The sequence below is a fragment of the Aulonocara sp. 'chitande type north' Nkhata Bay genome, linkage group LG15, assembly GCF_057382095.1.
Source record: "Aulonocara sp. 'chitande type north' Nkhata Bay isolate Kocher_YH1m ecotype deep benthic linkage group LG15, A_spYH_male_GT1.1, whole genome shotgun sequence".
Lineage (NCBI taxonomy): Eukaryota > Metazoa > Chordata > Actinopteri > Cichliformes > Cichlidae > Aulonocara > Aulonocara sp. 'chitande type north' Nkhata Bay.
This window is the reverse complement of record NC_141358.1, coordinates 38,409,511-38,433,858: the sequence shown is the minus strand read 5'-3', so window position 1 is coordinate 38,433,858 and position 24,348 is coordinate 38,409,511. Positions and strand designations below refer to the sequence as shown.

General features: G+C 40.3%; 1 protein-coding gene across 1 annotated transcript; it reads left to right on the top strand.

Annotated features, from left to right (window-relative positions):
* The first annotated feature begins 207 nt into the window (after positions 1-207).
* On the top strand, positions 208-24,348 carry hykk.2 (hydroxylysine kinase, tandem duplicate 2). The gene is made up of 6 exons (XM_086263281.1): positions 208-285; positions 18,884-19,311; positions 20,652-20,960; positions 21,820-21,962; positions 22,125-22,305; positions 22,544-24,348. Exons 3-6 carry the CDS (start codon positions 20,657-20,659, stop codon positions 23,008-23,010), a joined length of 1,095 nt encoding a protein of 364 aa, XP_086119407.1. The 5' UTR covers positions 208-285; positions 18,884-19,311; positions 20,652-20,656; the 3' UTR covers positions 23,011-24,348.

The window sequence follows — 24,348 nt, the reverse complement described above, 5'->3', positions numbered from 1 at the left end:
GTTTTGCTGGCCCTAAATATCCCTTTGACAGCTTTAACCAATCATTATTTATTTAAAAACAGAAACACGGTTATTTTACAACTGTTAAAATAACAGGAAATACTATATCTATAAAAAACAAAACAAAACTTGAAATAAATTGCTTCACTATAAAGCTGCTTTGGAACTTGTTTTCTTTGAGCTTTTACTTTGAAAGAACAGGAAGCAGACGCTTTTCCGTTACACGTAGTGGCATAATATCACAGTCCCTCTCGATTTCACAAAGTTGGCATACAGAAAGCAGAGGTAGGTCTACCAGAATTTTTCCCTTTTGTTTTGCATTTGTTATTAATTACTTGGCACACGAGCAAGTTATGAACTTTTCCTAAAGCGTGCACAAGGCTGTGTGTAAGTGTGCAAAACAGACGGAGAGTGAGCTAAACATTAGGAAATGAGGATGATGAAGACTTAAAATTTATTTAAGTTAGATTCCTGAACAAATGCATGAAAAACACAATGTAGGGAGTTCATAAACACAAAGACTGCTAACATGAAACAAGCATGCAGCATGAACATATTTTTTTTACTGTTAGAAGAAGTCAAAGAAGTGGAATCAGTGAGTGAAATCCTGAATATTTCTGGTAGACTCTGATGACTTTATTAGTACTAGCTAAGGTTTCTAGCTTATGCTAAATTGGTTTATTTCAGCTATTTCAAAGGCTTATCTTAGGAATTTTCTTTTATAAAGACTGAGTCAATTTAGCAAATATAAAACATATTCTAATTGCTATTTGAGTGTGTTTTAATGGCTTAAAATTAAACACAGTCTGAATACAGCTACTAGCCTGTATTCAGCCTGTATGTAGCATATATAGCATCTATGGCTTTTTTTTGTCAAAGATGTTTTGCTGATGTTGTTTTAAGGGGACTGACAAAATATACCTGAGTAAAATATATTTTATTAAGCTAATTTAAGTTAGTGCAATTTCAAGATAAAACAGAGAAACCCCCAGCAATCAGATGACTCCCTATGAGCAAGCATTTTGGTGACAGTGGGAAGGAAAAAACCTTTTAACAGAAAGAAACATCAAACAGAACCAGGCTCAGGCAGGGCTGTGACCGCTTGGGGGTGAGGGGAGGAAGACACAACATAGACATGTTGGCAGAAATTAACATTAACTACTGATTAAATGCAGAGTGGTGTATAAACACATATGAAGTAGGAAAAAAAAGGTGAGTGAAAAAGTAACACTGATGGGTAGCCTCCAGCAGCTTAGACCTATTGAAGTGTAACTGCATAGGGAGAATTTAGGATCACCTGCTCCATCCCTAACTATGTGCTTTATCAGAAAGGAAAGTTTTGAGCCTAATCTTAAAAGTACAGAGAGTGTCTGTCGGGCTGGACAGACAGACAGAGGGTGGAGATAAAGAGTCTAGATAAATATGAGTGGCATTAAAGTAGCTGTACATAATGTTATTTCTGTGAGATGGTTATGAGTACTTTTTTCTCTAATAGTTGAAATTCGTGAAGTCATTACTAGTTAAGGATTAATGGAATGCTTGCTTAACTCAGCAGAACTCTGATCTTGCAGCCTGTCTACAGTCGTGAGAGAAACCTAGGCTTGTTCTTATTGTCTTCTTGGCTGCTGTTGGTTCTGTGGTCTCTAAAGACGATCCTACGCTGCTTCAGTAATATGTAGGTCAATCTATGACTGATAATGTTTGATATCAAGGTATGCTTTTACTGTATTGGCAGTATGTTTGGGATCATTGTCGTGTTCAAAAATGAAGACATTGCCAATCAGACGCTTTCCAGACTGTATCGAAAAAAATCTGACTGTGATTTTCTACATTTGCACCACTGGCTGAAATGCAGCCACGAACCATGAGAAAGCCGCCACTGCATTTTACAAATAACGATAAACTTACTATACCTCTCTTCTGTACATACTAATGACAAGAACTCTAACTACTGATTATTTTAGTAATCAAGTATTCTTTATTATAATTATTCCAACAATTAAATGCATGATTGGACAAAAAATACTTTTTGAACAAAAGATTGCATACAATTGTTTGGAAGTAACACATTTCTTTTAGCACAATCCATTCATTTCAGGAGCTCAAAAGTAATTGGACGAATAAATAACTGAACATAAAACATTTATTTCTGATACTTGGTTGAAAACCCTTTGCTGCCAATCACGCTCTGAAGTCTTGGACTCATGGACGTCACCAGATGCTGGATTTCCTCCTTTTTAATGCTCTTTCAGGCCGTTACTGTAGCTGCTTTCAGTTCCTGTTTTTTGTTGGCCTTTCTGTCCAGAGTTTAGTCTTCAACAAGTGAAATGATTGCTCAACTGGGTTAAGTTAAGGTGGCTGACTTGGCCGTTCAAGAATATTCCACTTCTTTGCTTTTAATGAATTTTTGGGTTTCTTTGGCTGTATGTTCTTGAATCGTTGAACTTGGACTTTCGACTCCCTCCACAGATTCTCTATTGGATTGAGGTTTGGAGACTGGCTAGGCCACTCCAGAACCTTGAAATGCTTTTTACGTAGCCGCTCCTTTGTTGCCTGGGTGGTGTGTTTGGGATCATTGTCATGGTGGAAGATTCAGCCACGTTTCATCTTCAGTGCTTTCACTGATGGAAGGAGGTTTTCGCCCAAAATCTCACGATAAATGGCCCCATCCATCCTTTCCGTAATACGAATAAGTCGTCCTTTCCCCTTTGTAGAAAAGCAGCCCAAAGCATAATGTTTCCACTCACATGCTTCACAGTGGGTATGGTGTTCATGGGATGCAATTTAGCATAGGGCTGCTCAATTAATCGAATTTTAATCACGATTACGATCTGGGCTTTCAACGATCATTAAAAATGACTGAGCCGATTATTAGCCCCTCCCTCGTGCTTTACTCTCGCGCTGCTCCGTGTGGCAAATCGAGCGCACCTCTCTGCATTTCGAACACGCATCACAACAATTAAGAGGACCCGAGGGAAGCTCGGAAAGCTAAGCAGAAGTTATTTGGAGAGGAGAGTGACTGCCGTTGGTTGAAAAGAGAGGTAAAAAAAAACTTCAGTGGTGTGGAAACATTATGGGTTCGCGGAGTCAGACTTGGATCAAGTAGACATAGTGTGTAAACTTTTCTACGGTGTCATAGCTGCACCACAGAGCAACACTGCAAAGTTCACTAAACATAGATGTTTACATTTTTCATTTATTTTTTATATTGCAAACATTTGCACTGTTATCAGTATTTGCACGCTATTTTATATTATTTTTTAAAGTCATTATTCAATACATTGTTATTGTTAACCCTTTAAATCCCCGTAGAACCGGAACCGCGTAAGCTAGCGCAATAATTTGTTTTGCATATGAAACCGGAGGAGTTGTACTTACATCTTATGCCATCAGCTTGTCCTCGGTCACGGTTTCCTTCCACATTTAGCTTTGCAAAAATTGCATAAAAAGCGCTTGCAGGAACAAAAACATAATATTCCAGAAACACGCTTTGCCGATCCGATCAGCTGTTCGTAACACTTCCCACAGTGAAAAAGAGTCAACGCGAACTATCGCATGTCCGCCATTTCCTGTCCGAAACCGGAAGTGACGTCATTTTGGCGGAAAATGTAGTTTTTTACTTGTAGGCCTTAAAAGCCTATACTGGTGTTTTTATAAGTCATGTTTGACTCTATACTTTTCTGAATAGTTGCTGGGATGCTTAGAACTCGAATTGCACTGCTGGAATCAGTTTGTTTTGATGCACATGCTGTTTTCTTTGCAAATTTGCATCATAGGATTGTTTTTTGTTTTTCCTGCAGTATATAAAAATTGCTGTATCTCCAAAATAAAACTATGAAGACACTCAAAATAAATTTCCTGTGGTGGAAAACTATTTTTTGCAACTTTTTTGTATTTAAAGTTTTGAGGGATAAGCCTCTTAAATTTCCCCAAGTAGAAATATATGTAAAAAAACAAAACAAAAACGATTTTCAATTTTTTTGTTTATTGCACTTTTTTGCAATTAATGTAATTACTATGGACTTAATGCATACATATTATTAAAATATGGGCTATAACAGTTGCATTGATGTATAGCAACTTGAAATGCTCCCAAAAATGGCACTACAGCATGTAAAAAAAAAAAGAAAAAAAAAAAAAGTTCTGGCGGACTTGGTTCTATGGTAGGTCTTAAAGGGTTAAATAAATATCGTCAAATATCTCAATCTCAATTTCAGTGAAAATAATCGTGATTATCATTTTTGCCATAATCGAGCAGCCCTAATTTAGCATTCTTCCCCCTCCAAACACGGCGAGTGATATTTATATCAAAGACTTCTATTTGGGTCTCATTTGACCACATGGCATTTTAATCCATGACGACGTAGTGTGTTACTAATAGTGAACTTTGTTACTGTGGTCCCAGCTCTCTTCAGGTCATTGACCAGTTCCCCTCGTGTAGTTTTGGCCAGGACAGCTGCCTCCTGCAAAGTGGCAACTTTTTGTTCATTCAGGTACAGCACTGTACGGTCAGGAACACAGTTTTTGAATTCCTCCAACAATACCAGTTCACGCAATGCGTTAAACTCTGAAACTTTGCTTGCTTGACACCACCTATCAAATAGTATCCCTTTTTCCCTTGCAAACTCAAGGAATGTTTGAGCAGTGGGGCGATCGTGGCTCAAGAGTTGGGAGTTCGCCTTGTAATCGGAAGGTTGCCGGTTCGAGCCCCGGCTTGGATAGTCTCGGTCGTTGTGTCCTTGGGCAAGACACTTCACCCGTTGCCTACTGATGGTGGTCAGAGGGCCCGGTGGCGCCAGTGTCCGGCAGCCTCGCCTCTGTCAGTGCGCCCCAGGGTGGCTGTGGCTACAATGTAGCTGCCATCACCAGTGTGTGAATGTGTGTGTGAATGGGTGGATGACTGGATATGTAAAGCGCTTTGGGGTCCTTAGGGACTAGTAAGGCGCTATATAAATACAGGCCATTTACCATTTACCATTCCTCAGGGTCCTGAAACGCTGCCTGTAGGCTTCAGGCACCAACTCATAGGCTCTGAGTATAGCGCTTTTGACATTGTCATACACAAGACTGTCCTCGATAGTGAGAGCTGTGCATACTTCCTGTGCCTTACCAATTAATTTGCACTGAAGCAAAAGGGACCAAACCTCCTTGGGCCAATGTAAAGCCATAGCAATGCGCTCAAACGCATTAAAATAGGCCTCCACCTCAGTCTCCCTGAATGGTGGAACTAGGGCAATGTTTTTGCCTACATCGAATGTCGGCGGTGCACGAGCAGGGGGAGAATTATCTGAAGGATTACTATTGTTATCTTCATCCTTCACTGAAGATGGAGCAGAAGGCTCAGGAGACAATTTGTTAGCTTGCAACTCCAGCTGACGCAACCTAATAGATGTCTCAGCTTCTAGCTGCCGACACTTTAGCTTGAACTCAAGCTCATCCTTACGTTCCCTTTCTTTGGCCTCAAGTTCAAGACGAGCTAAACGTACCTTTAAGCGTGCACTAACACTGGGATTACTGGATTCGACAGAGAAGGGCTCAAACCGTGGAAGAGAGGCTGGTGGCTTTCCCTCACCTGGTTTGACCACTGTAGGTGTCCCCGCCCCCTCCTCAGCACAAACCTCAGGCTGATCAGAGGTTTCGAGGTCTGACGCGTCATCCCCCGAGTCCACGTCTAAAGGGAACACACCTTTCCCAACCAACCCACTGACAACAAGAGACTTTAACTCGCTCTTCTTCATAGACTTAGCCACAGGGATTTCATAATGCGCGGCAACGGCAAATAAATCTTCCTTCCTACATGCATCAAGCTGGTCTAATGCAGGCTTAGCTATAAAATCACCCAGGCTAAACTGTGCCATATCCAAAATTAATCCCGGACGAGCCCCAACTTATGTTACGCCCCCCCTTGAAAACGAAGTGTTGACTGGAGTGAGGGGTAACACAAAGTGAAAGAGAACACATGAACTACTGGAGAATAGATGTCATTTAAACGTGATTTATTGCCCAAAACTACTACAGTAAAAATAAACACAGGGAAGCTCTTTTCTTCAGGGTCTCCAAGGCCAAAACAACAAACAAAACACCCCCTTTAGCTAAAAATCAAACCAAGTACTCACTAACCAAAACAAAATACAATGGCTGAGCTCCCTGTCTAACCAAAAACAGGAGAAAACAGTTGAAACCAAAATGGCAGAGAACCCCTACCTGCTTCCACAATGATGAACTAATTAACACAATAAGGGCACACCTTTGCTTACAATAAAAGAAAGAAAACCAAAGTTCCACAGAGTTTAAGTTCTCACACACATACACACTAAGGCCCGCTGCCCTAAACACTACAGCTCACAGCTCTGGCAAAAATGGGGAAAGTGGCAGGGGTGTGGCAGTTTAGGATGGCAGACTATATGCCGTGGCTGACGAGCTGGAACACACCTCAGCTGTGGCTCATGAGGCAGACCTGCAACACAAGAAAAGGAGAAAAAAAACCTCTTCTACAGAGGGAGAGCCACTAGAGGTCAGCGACCGTAACAACGATATAGATTTGAAAATTTGCGATAACGATATAACTGACGATATAATTGACGCAAAACAAAATACAACTCTACAACTTTATTAGTGGGGAAAAAACCCCATCAATTTCTTTTTGTTTAAACAAGCAGCTGTTTATTTTAACGTGCATTACAGCCTCACAAAATTCAACAGTGGTTATACTATGAATGAATGCGTATTCATAATGATACGTATGAAGCGCCTTGAGGCGACTTTTGTTGTGATTTGGCGCTATATAAATAAAATTGAATTGAATTGAATACTGTTATATACATGGTTATCCATAATCATGTATATCCACAAAACTTAAGAGGTGCTTTGCAACAAAAGTGCAGTGTGCAAAATCAATAAGTCAAATAATAATATTGCACAAACTCTTGAGTAAAAACAAAACAAACAAAAACATAGATAAATTATGCTACTGCTCCCGGAAGTTTTTCTACATTTCAACTTTTAAGATTATTTGCCAGAAACACTAACATGTTCACAGATGCGGGCTTAAGGGAGGACCTTTGACAAGTTACATTTCCACCTGTGCTGAACAACCTTTCAGATGCAGAGCTAGTTGCTGGAATGCAGAGGTATTTCCTAGCTAATCTGCTGATGTGGGGAAAATTTACTGTGTGAACTTTCCACCACGAAAGAGGATCACACTCACTGTCTGCTGGTGGACTATTCACATAACTGCTCAGTTCAGATGATAACCTCTCTGCAGTTACCTCTTTCTTGCCACTAACTGGTCCCTTCAAAAAACTCCCGAGATTCTTCTTTAGCTTTTTAACAGCTCGCTGACTTGTTTGGTCACCAGTAGATGTATGAGGTGTTTCTGAAAAACCTGTGGCTGTGCTACCCTGGTGTGGGTCAAGATGCTCTAGTTCACTCATGACTTGAACTTTGATGGCTTCGCTTTCACTCTCACTGAAATATTCTGTATGAAACCGTGGATCAAGGAAAGAAGCCATGTCAACCAGCCTCTCTGTGACACTGTCTTTGTAGCTTTTGTTCATGTAGTCAAGTATTGCTGTTTTGATGTCTTTGGTCAGCTCAGTGTCACCTTCTTTTACTTTTAACATGTCATTGTTAAACATCTGAAGAACAGGCTTAACACATGGAATGGTTACATACTCTTCAGCAGAGAAAGCATCTGTAAACTCTAGGAGTGGACTCAATGCAGTGCTGACCGAGTCAAGCACTTCAATGTCTTGCCATGTCAACATGAGATGCCTTGTGGTTTTATCAGCAGCTAAAACCTGTGTTATAGCTTTTTCTTGTTTCAGCAGCCATTGGATCATTCTCTGCTTTGAACCCCAACGAGTGCAACATTCAGTTATGAGTTTGTGTTCTCGTAGGCCCAGTTCCTTTTGGGTAGCCTGCAGAGCTCGCTGGCGCTTCCAGCTGTGGCCAAAAGCAGCAACAATCTTCTTTCCCACTCCAACTGCTCGTTCAATCCTTGGGTCCTTCACACTTCTTTCTAAAAGACATACATTTAAAAGGAAACACAGTTCATTACTCAACAGCAATATTAATGCGGTGTGGAATGTGTGACATTTACGTTTTATGTATAACACACAATTATTTACACACACACACATACACACACACACACACACACACACACACACACACACACACACACACACCTATCTATCTATCTATCTATCTATCTATCTATCTATCTATCTATCTATCTATACATACATACATACATACATACATACATACATACATACATATATATAAAAAAACAAACAAACACCCAGCACGCCCCTGGGGGCGGTTTATCCTTCAAGCTCGGGTCCTCTACCAGAGGCCTGGGAGCTTGAGGGTCCTGCGCAGTATCTTAGCTGTTCCCAGTTATGTGTATATATATATACACATACATATATATATACATACATATATATATATATTAGGGGTGCAACGATATTCGTATCGATATTGAACCGTTCGATACAGTGCTTTCGGTTCGGTACGCATATGTATCGAACAATACAACATTTGTAATTTATTTTATCAATTTTCCTTCTGACGATGCTGTCTGTGTTGAGCGCTCAGTGAATCTGTGTTCGACTACTCCGCCTAGGCTGCACTGTCGAGCGCAGATCCACTGAGCGCTCAACACAGACAGCATAGTCAGGAGGAAGAGCGCAGGGCAAGCTAGCGAGACAGAAGTTAAGCTCTCCTTGCAACAGGCAAATTGAACCTCATTCAGATCTGGCGTTTGGAATTATTTTGGTTTTCATGTGACGTATGACCCTGAAGGTAAGCGAGTCATGGACTAAAGTAAAACAGTATGTTGGATGTGCCATGCAATGCTCAATTACATTGGTGTGAACTAGTGTGTTAGCGCAGTTAGCTCGTTAACGTGTTGGCCGTCTAGCCCCATGCACGGAGCGATCGGCGGTAGCTCGTTAACGGAGATTTGCCGTGTTGTGGCGTTAAGGTCATTTCAACGAGATTAACCTGAAAGCACTAGTGGGAACACGACGAATATGACTGCACATTTACGCCGACATCATCCTAGTGCAAAGACAAGTGGAAGCAGACAAAAAAAAGCAAGCATGCTACTAACTTTAGCCGAGTCATTTAGACAGCTGTTAGCACATGATTCTCCTTATGCTGCTGAGAATATAGCCCAGAAGAAGCGGATAGTATAGCTTTTATTTTGGAAAGAGACATTTCTCTGTAATAAACTCTCTTTTCCAAAGATGAGTGATTCCTCAATCAGATACAGGGCTTGCAATATCGCTAGCCCGACGTCCCGGAGCTAGCGATTTTTTCAGTCGGGCTACCAAAATCTATCTCTTCCCTGCCCGTCGGGCTATTGTAGGAAAAATATATGTCAATGCTTTTGCATTCTTTCGGAAATGTAGCTGGGTAATTATGTCATTGGCATCGGTGAGCCACTGTCAATATGTGACATATTGAAGTCGCGTTTGAATTTGCGCTTGTGTTTTTTGCTTTCACTTTGCAATCGTGCGAACTGTGTATAGAGAGCGACAGCACTGATCTGTGAGTGATGATAATTTGTGCACCAATTCCTCTGACATCGTCTTATTAATCGTTAGCTTACTATGCAAACATGACAAGTGAAATCTCCCGCAGCAAGCTTAAACATGTGAGAAGTTGATCGCGCAGAGAATCGCTGAGCTTATGTGAGTGCGTGTGTAAAAACATTTCAGTTCTGCTGAGCCAAATAAGACAGGTCAGGGTGAAGAAGTGACAGCCAAAGAAAAGCTTACCACAAAACGGAGAAGTTATGACAAATCAGACTATAAGGCAAAAAGAAAGTGCAGCTTTATGGTTTCATGGACAAAATAATTTCTGTGGCTGCAATATGACGAGCTAAATAACCAGGGCTGCACATAAGTGGTCCGCAGGTGCACATTCGCTGTCAAAATAAAAAACACGCACAAGGGTTAGGGTTAAATTTAAAAACTGTACTTTTGAGTTAAAATATATATTTATAATTTTAATAAATGACAAATTAAAAATGCATGAACATTTTTTTGTATCGAAAAAATATCGAACCGTGACACCAAAGTATCAAACCGAACCGAACCGTGAATTTTGTGTATCGTTGCACCCCTAATATATATATATATATATATATATATGTGTGTATATACATACATACATATATGCTTAATCTGACTTTATAATTAACTTACCTATTGCAAAAAAAAAAAAACGTACCTATTGCAATGTGCAGGCGATGTCCAAAGCATGAAAGTCTGGTCCAGTTGTTGAGTGCGACGGCTTTCACAATGTTGGCCCCGTTGCCTGTCGTCACACACACTTGTTTTTCCTCCTAAAGATTCCACGAGCTGAGGAACTCTTTTAACCCTTTAAGACCTACCATAGAACCAAGTCCGCCAGAGCTTATATTATATTTTTACATGCTGTGGAGCCATTTTTGGGAGCATTTCAAGTTGCTATACATCAATACAACCATTATAGCCCAGATTTTAATAATATGTATTCATTAAGTGCATAGTAATTACATTTGCAAAAAAAGTGCAATAAACTACAAAAAAATTGAAAATCGTTTTTGCTTTTTAACATATATTTCTAGTTAGAGAAATTTAAGAGGCTTATCCCTCAAAACTGTAAATACAAAAAAGTTGCACAAAATAGTTTCCCACCACAGGAAATTTATTTTGAGTGTCTTCATAGTTTTATTTTTGAAATACACCAATTTTTATACTCTGCAGGAAAAACGAAAATAAATATTATACTGCAAATTTGCAAAAAAGCAGCATATGCATCAAAATAAACTATTTCCAGCAGTGCAATATGAGTCCTAAGCATCCCAGAAACGACACAGAAAGTCATAAAGTCAAAGATAACTTTTAAAAAGACCAGTATAGGCCCTGAGGCCCTGATGGTAAAAAAGACTACATTTCCGCGAAAATGACGTCACTTCCGGTTTCGGGCAGGTAATGGCGGAAATGCAAAAGTTCGCGCTGACATCTATTCCAACGTAGGAAGTGTTATGAACAGCTGATCGGATCGGAAAAGCGTGTTTCTGGAATATTATGTTTTTGTTCCTGCAAGCGCTTTTTATGCAGTTTTTGCAAAGCTTTATGTGGAAGGAAACCGTGACCTAGGACAAGCTGATGGCATAAGATGTAAGTACAACTCCTCCGGTTTCATATACAAAAAAATTTTTTGCGCTAGCTTACGTGGTTGCAGTGCTACCGGGATTTAAAAATAGTTACGCAAAATGGAGCGTGTCCGCTCCGATCGGCTCTAAAGGGTTAAGACTCTGGCTATATTTTCCCCAGTATGGTCCTCGGGGAAAAAACTTGTTTCGAGGCACGTGTTTTGTAGCTTCCAGTCTTTGTCCACGTAATGTATTGTGAGGCTCATGTAGGGGTCTGATGTTCGGCTTGACCACATGTCCCTGGTGGACGCAAAAAACTCCACCGAAGATAATGCATTTGACACCTCAGTACGGATCTCTTCATATTAGGGCTGCCACGATTAGTCGACTAATCACGATTATGTCGACTATCAAAATCGTCGACGACTGATTTAATAGTTGACACGTCGTTTGAAGCTTTGTAAGATCCCAAAAGACGCAGGAATAAGTAGTAGGATTTAAGAGTGTAATAATGGACTGAAACAGAAGATGGCATGTACAAGGATGCCAGCTGCCGTTAAACCCCGAAGAAGAAGAAGCTGTGTCCCAGAATTCATAGCGCAGCCCAGCTCAGTTTCCAACAATGGCGGCAGCTAGTTAGTTTTAATATTACTCTTATTATTCTTTCTGGGTCACAAAATAAACGTTTAGCATATTTTCAGGCGAGAATGTAACTGCGTAAACCTCAAATATCTGCTCAGTTTATCAAGACACCACATATTTTCAAAAGCTCTCCAACGTTTTCGGAGGCGTCTGTTACCCACTAGCTCGATAGCTAGCCGGGGCAAGGCTCACTAGAGCCGCTGAGAACACCGGACTCCCGGCAAATCGTTTTCAAACCCACCACCATCTTTCACTACTCAGGTTAAACATATATAAGTCACTTAGATAACTTAAAAATGTTATCGTTTGGCTTTTTTTTAGTATTTTATTTGTGGCTGAGTAAATCGGTTTGGCTGAGATTAAAGTTACAGTTTTTACACAGCTGAATAAACGTCAAGCAGACAACTGATTATCAGAAGTGTGAGATGCTCGAGAATATACTCCGGTGTCCTGTTATATTTTAGATAGCAAGGAGTTTATTAAACTTCACCGAAACGATCTGCAAATTTCATTAAAATGTAATAAACTATCATCTTGTCTTTATTTTTAGTTAGCACATACCTTAAACACTTAAAGCTGTAAGCTAATGATAGTTATATAAGAGCAGATGCATGCTGGTGCAATAAGCTATACGCTGTACGTCGAATGGATGCATGATCTGATTAGTCGACTAATCGCAAAAATAATTGGTGACTAGTCGACTATCAAAATAGTCGTTTGTGGCAGCCCTACTTCATATAAAGCAGGCAAGGCGACTTTAGAGAAGTATTTCTTTGTGGGTAGCTTGTAGCGTGGATGGAACGTTTTAAGCATCTTTTAGAAGCCTTCTCTTTCCACACTCTGAATAGGCATCATATCCCTGGCTAAACAATGTGTCACTGCATTAGTTAGTTCCCCCCAGCATTTGTTACTTTTGTCATAAGGCGTGCAGCTATTTAAAGCTACGTCGATTGTTTGTTGAGTCATCTTCTTTGGTCTCACCACCTAGTTGAAGCGGACAACTCTTCACGTGCTTTAACGGCTTTTTTGTACTCCAAGAAGTGCTTCTGCTTCAAATGATAAAATAGGTTTGTAGTGTTTCCTCCTTTTGCCACGGCCCGCTTGCACGTTCTACAAAAAATTGTGCTTTGATGGGTATCCAATGGACGAAAACCAAATCACTTCCACACCACCGAAGTTGCACTGTTTTTACTGACCAATTCTGGTTCACCCGCTTCATTCAAAGATGCGCTTTCGTCCGTGTCATCCTCCATTGCCGCCATACTTTTTCTGCCATGTGCGTATGAGCGTATGAAAACAAAGGCACTGCGCATGCGCATTTTGCCCACATTCTATCGCAATATTTCATTTTCCTATCGTTGCCGACCGTTATACTGGTATTACCATGAACGGTATAATATGGCCCAGCCCTAGTTCTCAAGATGATTTTGACCCCATCAGGTGACATCTTGCATGGAGCCCCAGGTCGACTGAGATTCTCAGTGGTCTTGTTTTTATTCCATTTTCTAGTAAGGAAACTCTGGGTCGGGGATGAGTTCCTGCCCCAAGTGGAGGAGTTCAAGTATCTCGGGGTCTTGTTCGCGAGTGATGGGAGAAGGGAGCCAGAGATCGACAGACGGATTGGGGCTGCAGCTGCAGTAATGCGGACGCTGCACCGGTCCGTCGTGGTGAAGAGGGAGCTGAGTGTAAAAGCGAAGCTCTCAATTTACCGGTCGATCTACGTCCCTACCCTCACCTATGGCCACAAGCTGTGGGTAGCGACCGAAAGAACGAGATCGCAGATACAAGCGGCAGAAATGAGCTTCCTCCGAAGGGTGGCTGGCCTCTCCCTTAGAGATAGGGTGAGAAGTTCGGCCATCCGGGAGGAGCTCAGAGTAGAGCCGCTGCTGCTCCACATCGAAAGGAGCCAGCTGAGGTGGTTCGGGCATCTGACAAGGATGCCCCCTGGGTGCCTCCTGGGTGAGGTGTTCCAGGCATGTCCCACCGGGAGGAGGCCCCGGGGCAGACCCAGGACACGCTGGAGAGATTATATCTCTCGGCTGGCCTGCGAACGCCTTGGCGTTCCCCCGGATAAGTTGGAGGAGGTGGCTGGGGAGAGGGAGGTCTGGGCCTTTTTGCTTAGGCTGCTGCCACCGTGACCCGGCCTCGGATAAAGCGGATGAAGATGAATGGATGGATGGATGGATGCTTTTTTACATTCTGTCTCTCACAGTTGAAGTGAACCTATCCTGAAAATTACAGACCTGTCTCATCTTTTTAAGTGGGGCAACTTGCACAATCGGTGGCTGCTAAATACTTTTTTGCCCCACTGTAACTATAATTGGAACATGTTTCAGTAAACAGGTAAATAAATAAAACTTGTGTCAGTGTGAAATATACATGGACCTAACTGTATATGGTGTGTGTTCATGCATGTGTGTATTTTGTGTGTGCTGTGTGTCTACGTGTAAGTGTGCTAGTAAGTGTGTGTCTGTAAGTCGTAAAAGGAGCATGTGATGTCTGCTATGAAGAAAAGCGAGCAGATCAGCATTCTCAGAACTGAGGTTTGCCCTGTGATTTAATGCGACGTTTACTGTTGCAGAGAGCAGACTTTTGGATGGTGTAGGTGTTATTAATTAATAATTAATAATTAATTTGAACCATTCAGTATCTAACCTACCAGCCCCAGGCCAGTGCCTCAGAGTTTTACTGTGCCATGTACATTTTTATAGGTCAGCTTTGCTTGTTGCAGGTGACTCTGTCTAGTTGAAACATTGTAACAGACTAAGGTAGCAGTTCATCTGCAAATTTTAATGTAACTTCTGTATCTTTACTGTAGATTTTCACTGTGTAAAACAATCTGCTATAAAGTTAACTTTACATTATAGTAATAGGTGCTAGAAAAAAAAACTCACTTAACCTGAACTTACCAACTGAAGGACTCTGTGTGTGTAGAGGCAGACTCTGGCTACATGTTCAAATAGAACTGCATGATCTTCTCAGCTGCTGTTGTTTTAGCAGTATTTCTGTTAAAAAAACCTGCTGCCTGCATGGGCTTAATGTTGTAATACTTTTTACTCACACACGTGCTCATAGATACTATTTTTAGTTGCAAATGTGAGAGAAACCCTCATGTTTGCATAGTGATATTAGAATTGTGGATTAAACTAAAATGATTTTATTCAATTAACCATTACTGCTGTAGTTATATTGATTTTTTTCTGTCATTCAGTCTGCGTAGAGATTTGTGTGTGCGTATCAAAATCTGTATGTTTGTGTGTATGTGTTTGCACTTTTATTTTTTTATTATTTTTTTACACATTTACAGATCTGTAAAACTGTGTCAAACTTATACATGTGTACAGGAATCTGTAGATGTTTATTCAGAATGCCTATAATGGCATTTGTAAACATGTAAATACATTTACAATAGCTAAAAGTTCTGCAAGAAGCACTGAATATACAGACAAATCGTCAGTTACAAGTCACCTTTCAGTAGGTTATCATGACAGATTTGGAAATGTGTTTGGAAAGTAGTCTGTTAGACTTGTGTTTGTCCATCTCTGGTATGTCAGTATGTGGTGTACCAGAGATAGACAGACCAGAGTTAATTTACTACTATATCTAACCAGAAGCCAGATTAATGAACCTGATAACCTTAACACAGTATCTTAATTTGCAGTAAAAAAACCCCCCACAAAAACAGCCTTACCCAGTAGCAGTAACTTCATAAGCAATTTTGCATTATCATTTCATTCATTGAAATGAAAATAAAAATTTAAATTCCGTTTCAGAGTACAACAATTTACATCTTTTGAAAAAAAAAAAAAGAAATACACGTACCAGAACTTTAGTCCAGCAGAGTTTGTGCTGACAGCAGCTCTGGGATCTAGATTTGCACGACCTTAAAAGAACAGATTTGCTTAGATGTTTGAAGATTAAAAAAGCAGTACTGTGCAAAGTCAAATCTTGCTCTACAGGTAGTAATAGCACTGATTAAACTGGGCTAACTTAAGTTGTGTAATGGCAAAGCAGCTTGATAATTTCAAGAGTACGTATCTCTGGCAGGAAGAAATTGGAACAAATGATGTGTTTTGTAATAGGCTGCCAGCAGTAAAGTATCTAAAGATAGAAAAGAACCAATCTTAAATTGTGAGTTTGCTAAATTCTGAAAACAAGTGAAAAGCAGCCATTTTCCCAAATTGCAAGAGAGTGTGGCTACCTGGAAGTAAAATATTATGATATGAGGTGTAGCTAAAAAAATCAAACACAGCTGGATTCATCACAGCTGTGTTTGTCCTTCAGGGATCAAGCAAAACTGTCACATTATGTTTGCATTATGAAGTCTCCCTTCAGCTTAGCTTTACTTTGCAGTTCTTTTCATTTATGGTGTGAATACAATATTTCTTGATTTAACAAGTTTTTACAATAAAATATTTGTAGGGCTTGAGCAGGACCATTGACTCACACCCAGGTTCTGCAACACTGTTGGGTAATATAGATGGTCTCATGGATGCATTTAGGTCTCCTCCTCTTCACACTGAAAGTTTGACATGGTGCAGGCAGAACATAACCCATCTCAAATTGTATCTTTAGATACTTTACTGCTAGCAGCTTATTACAAAACACATCATTTGTTTCAATGTTTTGTGCCAGAGATACACACTCTTGAAATACTTTTAAATTATCAAGCTGCTTTGCCATTACACTCAAATCACAATCAAATGCCATTCCCACTAGATACTGCTGTGAATGCAGCTTCACAGTAATTAATTTGGGACAGATATTTATGACAGATGTGATTTTGCTAGCACTGAAACAAGTCAACTCACATTAATAATAGAGTTTTTAACAAGGATTACATAGACTTCTAAGAATTTGTTCCAAGTATTTATTTGCATTTGCACTTTGCTGCATTAATATGTCCTGAGAAAAAAGAAGCATTTGGGTCCATTCCATGGAAACTGACTAAATTTAAGACCATTACTGAGTTCCCAGTGATGATGAGCCAGCAATTCCAGTAATAACACATTTATTAATAAGAAATCTACATAGTAATTGAAAATGTTTTAGCTTTCTACTGTTATTAGTTTGCTCATACAAGTCAGGGGCATGATCAAGCATTTTCTGAACTGTTTTCTGTGGAGCCATTTTCAAAGAGGCATCTTCAGAGAAGAACTTAAGCTGTCTTTCAGTTTTTTAGGCCAAATATCTGCTACAGCACTGCTGCAATAAAATGTCTTACTCTTCTCATTTTATTTGCATATTTGCTAGATTTACATGTTTTACATCTTTATATCAATTTCACGTTAGCTAAAGAGTAAATACAAAATGCAGTTCTTAAATGATGATTTTATTTATTAATGAAAAGGCATTGCTGTATTTAGTTTTCTTGTTTCTTTGCGAGGTTCAGGTCTGTTAATCAGAATCAGAATGGGTTTTATTGCCAAATGTTGAGCGGGTTTACAACATTAGGAAATTGCTGCGGTGCTTCAGTGCAAACATACTGTTATAAATACTGTTATAAATTAAGCTTAAATAGACATGAAAATAAAAATAAGAATAAGAATTAAAAGTGCTAAGTAGATAGATAGATATATACATGATATATACATGAGTGCAGGTGGTGATCAGTGCCAAACATGGAATGATGCAGTGACCACAGCGTAGGGTCATGTGTTAGTGGTGGGAACAGTCATACGGTTATTGTTCATGTGTTCAACAGCAGAGGGGAAGAAACTGTTCTTATGGCGAGAGGTTCTGGTGCGAATGGACCGGAGCCTCCTGCCTGAGGGGAGCAGGTCAAACAGACTGTGTCCAGGGTGAGAAGGGTCAGCTGAGATCCGAGCTGCACGCCGCAGTGTCCTGGAGGTGTACAGGTCCTGCAGAGATGGGAGTCTGCAGCCAATCACCTTCTCAGCAGAGCGCACAACACGCTGCAGTCTCTGTTTGTCCCTGATAGTGGCTCCAGCGTACCACACGGTGATGGAGGAGGTGAGGATGGACTCGATGATTGCAGTGTAGAATTGCATCATCGTCCGTGTTGGCAGGTTGAATTTCTTCAGCTGCCTCAGGAAGTACATCCTCTGCTGGGCTTTCTTAATGACGGAGGTGATGGTGGGCTCCCACTTCAGGTCCTGGGTGATGGTGGTACCCAGGAAGCGGAATGAGTCCACAGAGGTGATGGGGGTGTCAGTCAGGATGATGGGGGGGAGTGGAGCTGTGTGCTTCCTGAAGTCCACAATAATCTCCACTGTCTTCTGGGCATTCAGCACCAGGTTGTTGTGGCTGCACCAGGACACCAGACGTTCAACCTCCCTCCTATAGGCAGACTCGTCCCCGTCCGAGATGAGTCCAATAACGGTGGTGTCATCTGCAAACTTGATTAGCTTGACAGACTGGTGGGTGGAGGTGCAGCAGTTGGTGTACAGGGAGAAGAGCAGAGGAGAAAGAACACAGCCCTGAGGGGAGCCGGTGCTGATGGTCCGGGAGTCCGAGACATTCTTTCCCAGCCTCACATGCTGCTTCCTGTCCGTCAGGAAGTCTGTCTCTTAAAGCCAGTACTGTGTTGGTGTATGTGTCTAAAAAATATGTAAAGGGTTTTGTGCTTTTTCCTCATGTTGTGTGGACTGATCTCTGTGTTGTGTATTGCAATTTTCTGCTCTTTTTTTTAACGCTCAAATAGAGCTGGGCGATAGAACGATAACGATATGTATCGCGATATAACTTTTACTCGATAGAGAAATTAAACTATCGCGATAGACTTCGCCGCTCTTGTCCTCTTAAAAAAAAAAAACAAACAAACAAACAGAGGAGACAGCAAACAACAAAGAGCAACATAATAATAGAGAAAACAAAGCACCATCACAATAAACTAGCTAGTCATAGATATCAATATTTACTAAATAATAAACGATATTGTGCAGCACGCAAGATAGACAGCGCACAGTGTGCTTTGAGGCAGCAGCCAAGAAAGCTTTAGTCCGCGTCTGTGAATACCCATGTGTGCATACCTGTGTGGATCAGCATGCTTGCATTCCAAAGGTTTCTCCATGTAATGATCTGCTAGTAATGATCTGTTTTTTTTTTTTTTTTCTCTCCATACAGGTGACCCAGGAGTTCTTTTTTTTTTTTCTCTCTCTTCCCCCTCCTTCTCACCGTCTCTTCTCCCCTTTGGTTTTCTTTCTTTCTCTCCCCCTCTTTCTCTCATTCATTCCCCCTGTCCTATTTATTAAAAAAAAAAAAAAAAAAAAAAAAAAAAAAAGGTCAGCCAATCCAAATTAAGTAGCGCAGAGCCGAACCAATCACAGCCGCAGCGTCACGTCCCGTGACTTGTTACGTACAGCACAAGTGCCAAGCCGCACGTGTGTTTGTTTGGGAAGCAGCCAGCGGGTAATGGAGCCAGCGGGTAATGGAGGAAATGAGTGTGCCGACTAGAAAAATCAACCGAGCGTGACCGAAGAGAAAACAGATGATGGTTCCAACGCCGGAGATATTGTCGAACGGAAGAGCCATAGAAGTTCCGTAGTGTGAAGGTATTTCGGCTATTTCAAGTCTGACAAAAAACAGAGTAGCGTTCACTGTAAATTGTGCCGAAAGCAAGTCTGGAAATACAATAAACTGGTGCATGCGTCACACTGTGCGCCACGTTATTGTTTCGGTGAAATGAATTTCTACAATACTGTTACTGTTAATTCTACTCTCTGCAGTGTTTAAATGCTTACATATACACACAGTTACTGTCCCTCCACACATACGACTCGGTTCTGCTTCTATGCCCCAGCTTTGTTTACTTTTTCCCACCGAGGCTTCTAGACTTCTGATTGGCCAACATTTCTGCACCAGAAATGCTGCTTTGGCATGTTCATAGCAGCGTTTTCCTTCATTTCTGCCTTTATGTGTGGACGGGATTATTTTTTAAAACGAAAACGGAAAATCTCAGTTTTCAAAAATACCCGTGTACGCGTGGACGTAGCCTCAGTCTCTGACTGGAAGCGCTAATTCGTCATTCGGCTTTTGTCAGACTAAAGTAACTGTTAAAACTGTTTGAAAAGCTCAGCTATACAACAAGGAGAGATTGAGAATTTCCTTTTAGTTCTCAGTTTATTTGATATTGACAAAAGTTAGTCAGTTTTGTCTGTTCTTCTGTAAAACAAACTAAGATTTATTTTTAGAATTAATATTTTGTTTCTAAGTGGAACTGACAATTTAGTCTGTTTCGTTTGTTCTATTTTGAAACTTAAACGCTTTAGCGGCTGCCTTTTGTGTAGTTTGTAATATTTTCCTTTATTTATCTGAAAAAGTCTCATGTTCCTTAAGTACATCTACCCTGTTGAACTTATTATGGGAAATAAATATTTAAATAAAAACAAGCTGCTGATTATTTCACATTTTACTTGTGAGCAACGGCACATTTAAATCTTACAAATATAGTTATTTGGCTTATATCGTGATAGATATCGTTATCGCCTGAAATGAAAAAAACATCGTGATATGAAAAAATCTCATAACGCCCAGCTCTACGCTCAAACAAGTTTCACTTCTGCTGTTAACACCTTTATTATTATTGAGGACTAGAAATGTGTGCGGCTCAACTGTAAACATTAATAATGAAGACTGAAGTTCACATCATTGTTACAAAACACATAAAAGATCTGATTCACCAGTTCTAGCATGGCAATGATTGAATTGTGCCTGATTAATACTGTAACACTGTAAAAGGCAGATGAAAACAGGTAGTCAGGTAGAGGAAATGTTTCTCCCACTCTAACTTTTTTTGCAGTTGCATTTGTTGTAATTTATGAAGATGTTATAATATTTGTTGATTTTATAAATTAGTGCAACTCTTCTCTAATGGCTTGTTGTTTTCCTTCAGCAATAATGCCACCAAAAAATGCCAAGCCCAACTTAAGCCATTCCCAGGTATCTGAGATTGTGAAGAGGCTCTACCGGCTGACTGCATCAGTGATTCAGTCTCTGCCCAGTTATGATGACCAGAACTTCTATGTGGCGCCCAGTGAGGGTGGCGAGTATATCCTAAAGATAATGAACTCAGAGGACAGCAAGAATACCTTGCTGATTGAGGTGCAGACATACACCATGTCCTTCCTACAACAGAATGGAATTCCTGCTCAAACCGCGCTGCCCAACACCTCAGGAGAGCGAATGAGTCTGGAGGAAATTGGTATGTGACCAGCCACGTTGTTCAGATCTGAAAAAATATCGTTACCTGACATGACATAAAATTTCATCCATGCACGATGAAGCTTGTGTCACTGCAGCCTGGCACTCGGTGTTCAGTCAGTCAGGCTCAAATTGATCCTGACTGATGTCAAAATGCTTCGTAGCAATTTCCCTGTAAACATTCACTGTTGAATCACAAGTGATTATAATTAGAAATTGTTTGTTTTTCAGTAACATCTAAAGATAACATGTCAGAGTGTTATTTAAACCTAGGACTACGAAGCCCCCAAAAGACTTTGTGTGCTTACTGGAGACTTCTTTATGTCACAGTGCTGTGAACATCTTTGTCTCCTTCCAGATTTCTTATCATTTTTTTATATTTAAATGTTCCAGATCACCAAATACATTTTTTATTGGATAAAGATAACCAAAGAAACACAAAATGCAGCCAATAACGGCTGATCAGATATTGTGGGTCCTAGACCCTAAACAAAATCCTGAAATTGACAGAAAATGAGTGAACCAGTGTCCAAAGACTTTCCATCATTACTTAAGTATGTTGGCACACTGCACATGCTTATAAGTACTGTGTTTCTGTGACATAGTATAAATGTGCTGCGTAGTTGAACTCGACCTTTGGACGGTTGCTTTTGCAGATAATCTGTAAAGATAAGGCACAGGCAAACTTGGCATCTGCAGGAGTAGAATAACACATCCTGGCTTAGGGCTAAAGGGCAATCTTACACAAGGAAGTTTGCATAATTAGCAATATTGTTACGCCTGTGCCCTTGAACAGGGCTCTGCCATATATGTTCAAGTTTATTGAAGCCTATAATTATTCATATCCTTACTTTTGGCAGATTGTGGTTTTGGCAGTCAGAAGTACCTGGTGAGACTGTTGACCTATTTGCCTGGGACAACCATCTCCAAGGTTCCTTTAACTCCACAGCTGCTGTATGAAATGGGGAAAACTGCAGCTAAAATGGACACAGTCATTAAAAAGGTATCATAGTAACAGTCCTGTGAAATCTCTTCTAAAGGCGTCCACTCTGTGTTAGAATTTCAGTGAATCTTCGGGAGAGAATTTCGTGAAACTGCCCAGAATACATGTGTCTATCAGCTATTTTTCATTTACACATGTCTTGCATTTTTGGTGTAATTTAAGATGAAACACCCTCATCTTCACGTGCTGGAGAGAGAGGGGTTCAAATGGAGTCTGTCAAATGTTGCTCTCCTGGAAGATTACCTCTACGTGTTAGACGGAGAGCCTCTGCTGGAGGTTGTGAAGTCTGTAATCCAAGGGTACAAGAGCTCTGTGGATCCCAAACGCTCTAGTTTTCGCAAATGTGAGTATACAATATTATCTTGTTACATGTATCAGTTACATGCTTATGACTTAACATAAAATATATTTATTGTCATAAAAGCATAGCTGTGAAGGTTAAAGACCAGTAACTGTTTATCAGAGAGCTGCTCATACAGTTTGCACTGTACTTCTTGATTACCTTGTCTTGGCTTCTCATTGGCTGATTGTATGTAGTAGTTTGATTTTACAAATACACTTTTCAAATGTCTTTTTTAAAGGTGTTAACCATGGCGACTTCAATGACCTCAATGTCCTGGTACAGCCTAATGATAAAGAAGGCTATAGGATCACCGGTATTCTGGACTTTGGCGACATGAATAGTGGCTACTACATCCATGAGCTTGCAATCACCGTCATGTACATGATGATTGAGCACCCTAAACCCATCGAGGTGGGTGGACCCGTCCTTGCTGGCTGGGAAAGCGTCCTTCCTCTCAATGAGGTGGAGAAAGATTGTCTATATTTGCTGGTGCTGTCCCGCTTTTGCCAGTCCTTAGTTTTAGGTCGTTACTCTCTGACCTTGCAGCCAGAAAATGAAGAGTATCTGATGATTTCATCCAGAAAGGGTGTTAACATTCTCCAGCAGCTCTGGGAGTTAGGAAAGGAGCAGGTGGAGAAGCTGTGGTTTGAGACTGCTGCTCAGCTCAGTGACAAAAGTGAAAGACAGGAACAAACTCGTTCATGAAGGCAGTGACTCCACCGAGCGACAATTTGTCCACAAAAACGAAGATTGTGTTTCCACAGTTAAAACAGTTTATATCTTTTAAACTTGTTTTATTTCAGACAGAACAACAAGGAACGTCAAAGTGTTTCAATAAAGCTAGAGGAGTATATAATGTGTCTGAGAAGAAATTTAGATACTGTTGTGGAATAAGGGAAATATTTTACTGCTACTCATACTCATCATTATTACCATTGCATTAATCAAATCAATCATCATTTCAGTAAAACATTTATTGAAGCTGTTGCCATTACATTAACCTTTTTACTACAGGTACAGCTAAGACCATTTTATACACATTGCATCTTGTGCTTATTAAGAAGTGTATTCTGCTCAGTCAATCGAAGGTCTCAAGCTTTGTTTGGTGCAATGTCCAGACAATCTATTGTAAAAGTGACTTGGAGCAACAGAAGGTTAAAACTGCGTACACGCTCACAAAACACATATAATACATATAATCTAGAAACAGGCTTGAGTGAAGGCCTGAATGTATCCGGCTTCTTGTTGCATCTGAGTTTGCTTAGTAACAGGTGACAAAAGATGGGCCAAAAAGGAGGACATCAACATCAGAGCCTGAATCCATCGCCATATTTGGAGAAGATGCTAGAGAGGGGAACTTCAGTGTCTGCATTTATCTCTTAAGATTGCTCATTGTCTATAAAACATGCAAATGATGTTCTTAAAATACAAAGTATGTTCTTGTACAACGCGAGAAGGGGCGTTAACCAACCCTGACGTTATAAAAGCAATCTGAAGTATATTTTTGGGCGGAGATCTACATCTGATGTTTTGCAGTGTTCATCTTCCCACGCGTGTGTTCAATAATCATCTGTTTGATTGCATCCTCCTGGGCCTCTATTTTGTTTTGGTTCTCAATTGGGACACTGTATAAAAACTATTAATGAAGTACTGTAAAAGAAGAGGTAGTTATTAGCAAATTCATGGATGAGAAACTGAAAAAGCGATTACTAACTCCCACAGTTAAGTGCCTCAGATCTACTTAAAAAGGAAAAAGTAACTGAATTGTCATCTTATTTTACAGATTACGGTAAATGACAGAGTGATTTAATCAGATTGTTTAGAGATGCTTAAATACGTCTGAATTAAACACATCCACGTTCCTCTACACTTTTAAGAAATTGATGTTAACAGATTTGTTAACACATTTCCAAATCTCATCACAGACACACAGATCCAAGTGCAGACACATGGATGTGAAGACATGGATTTGAAATCACGCAGATTACACAGTTCATTTAAAAGACAAAACATGTCAATTTAAAAATAAATTAAAGAATTTCA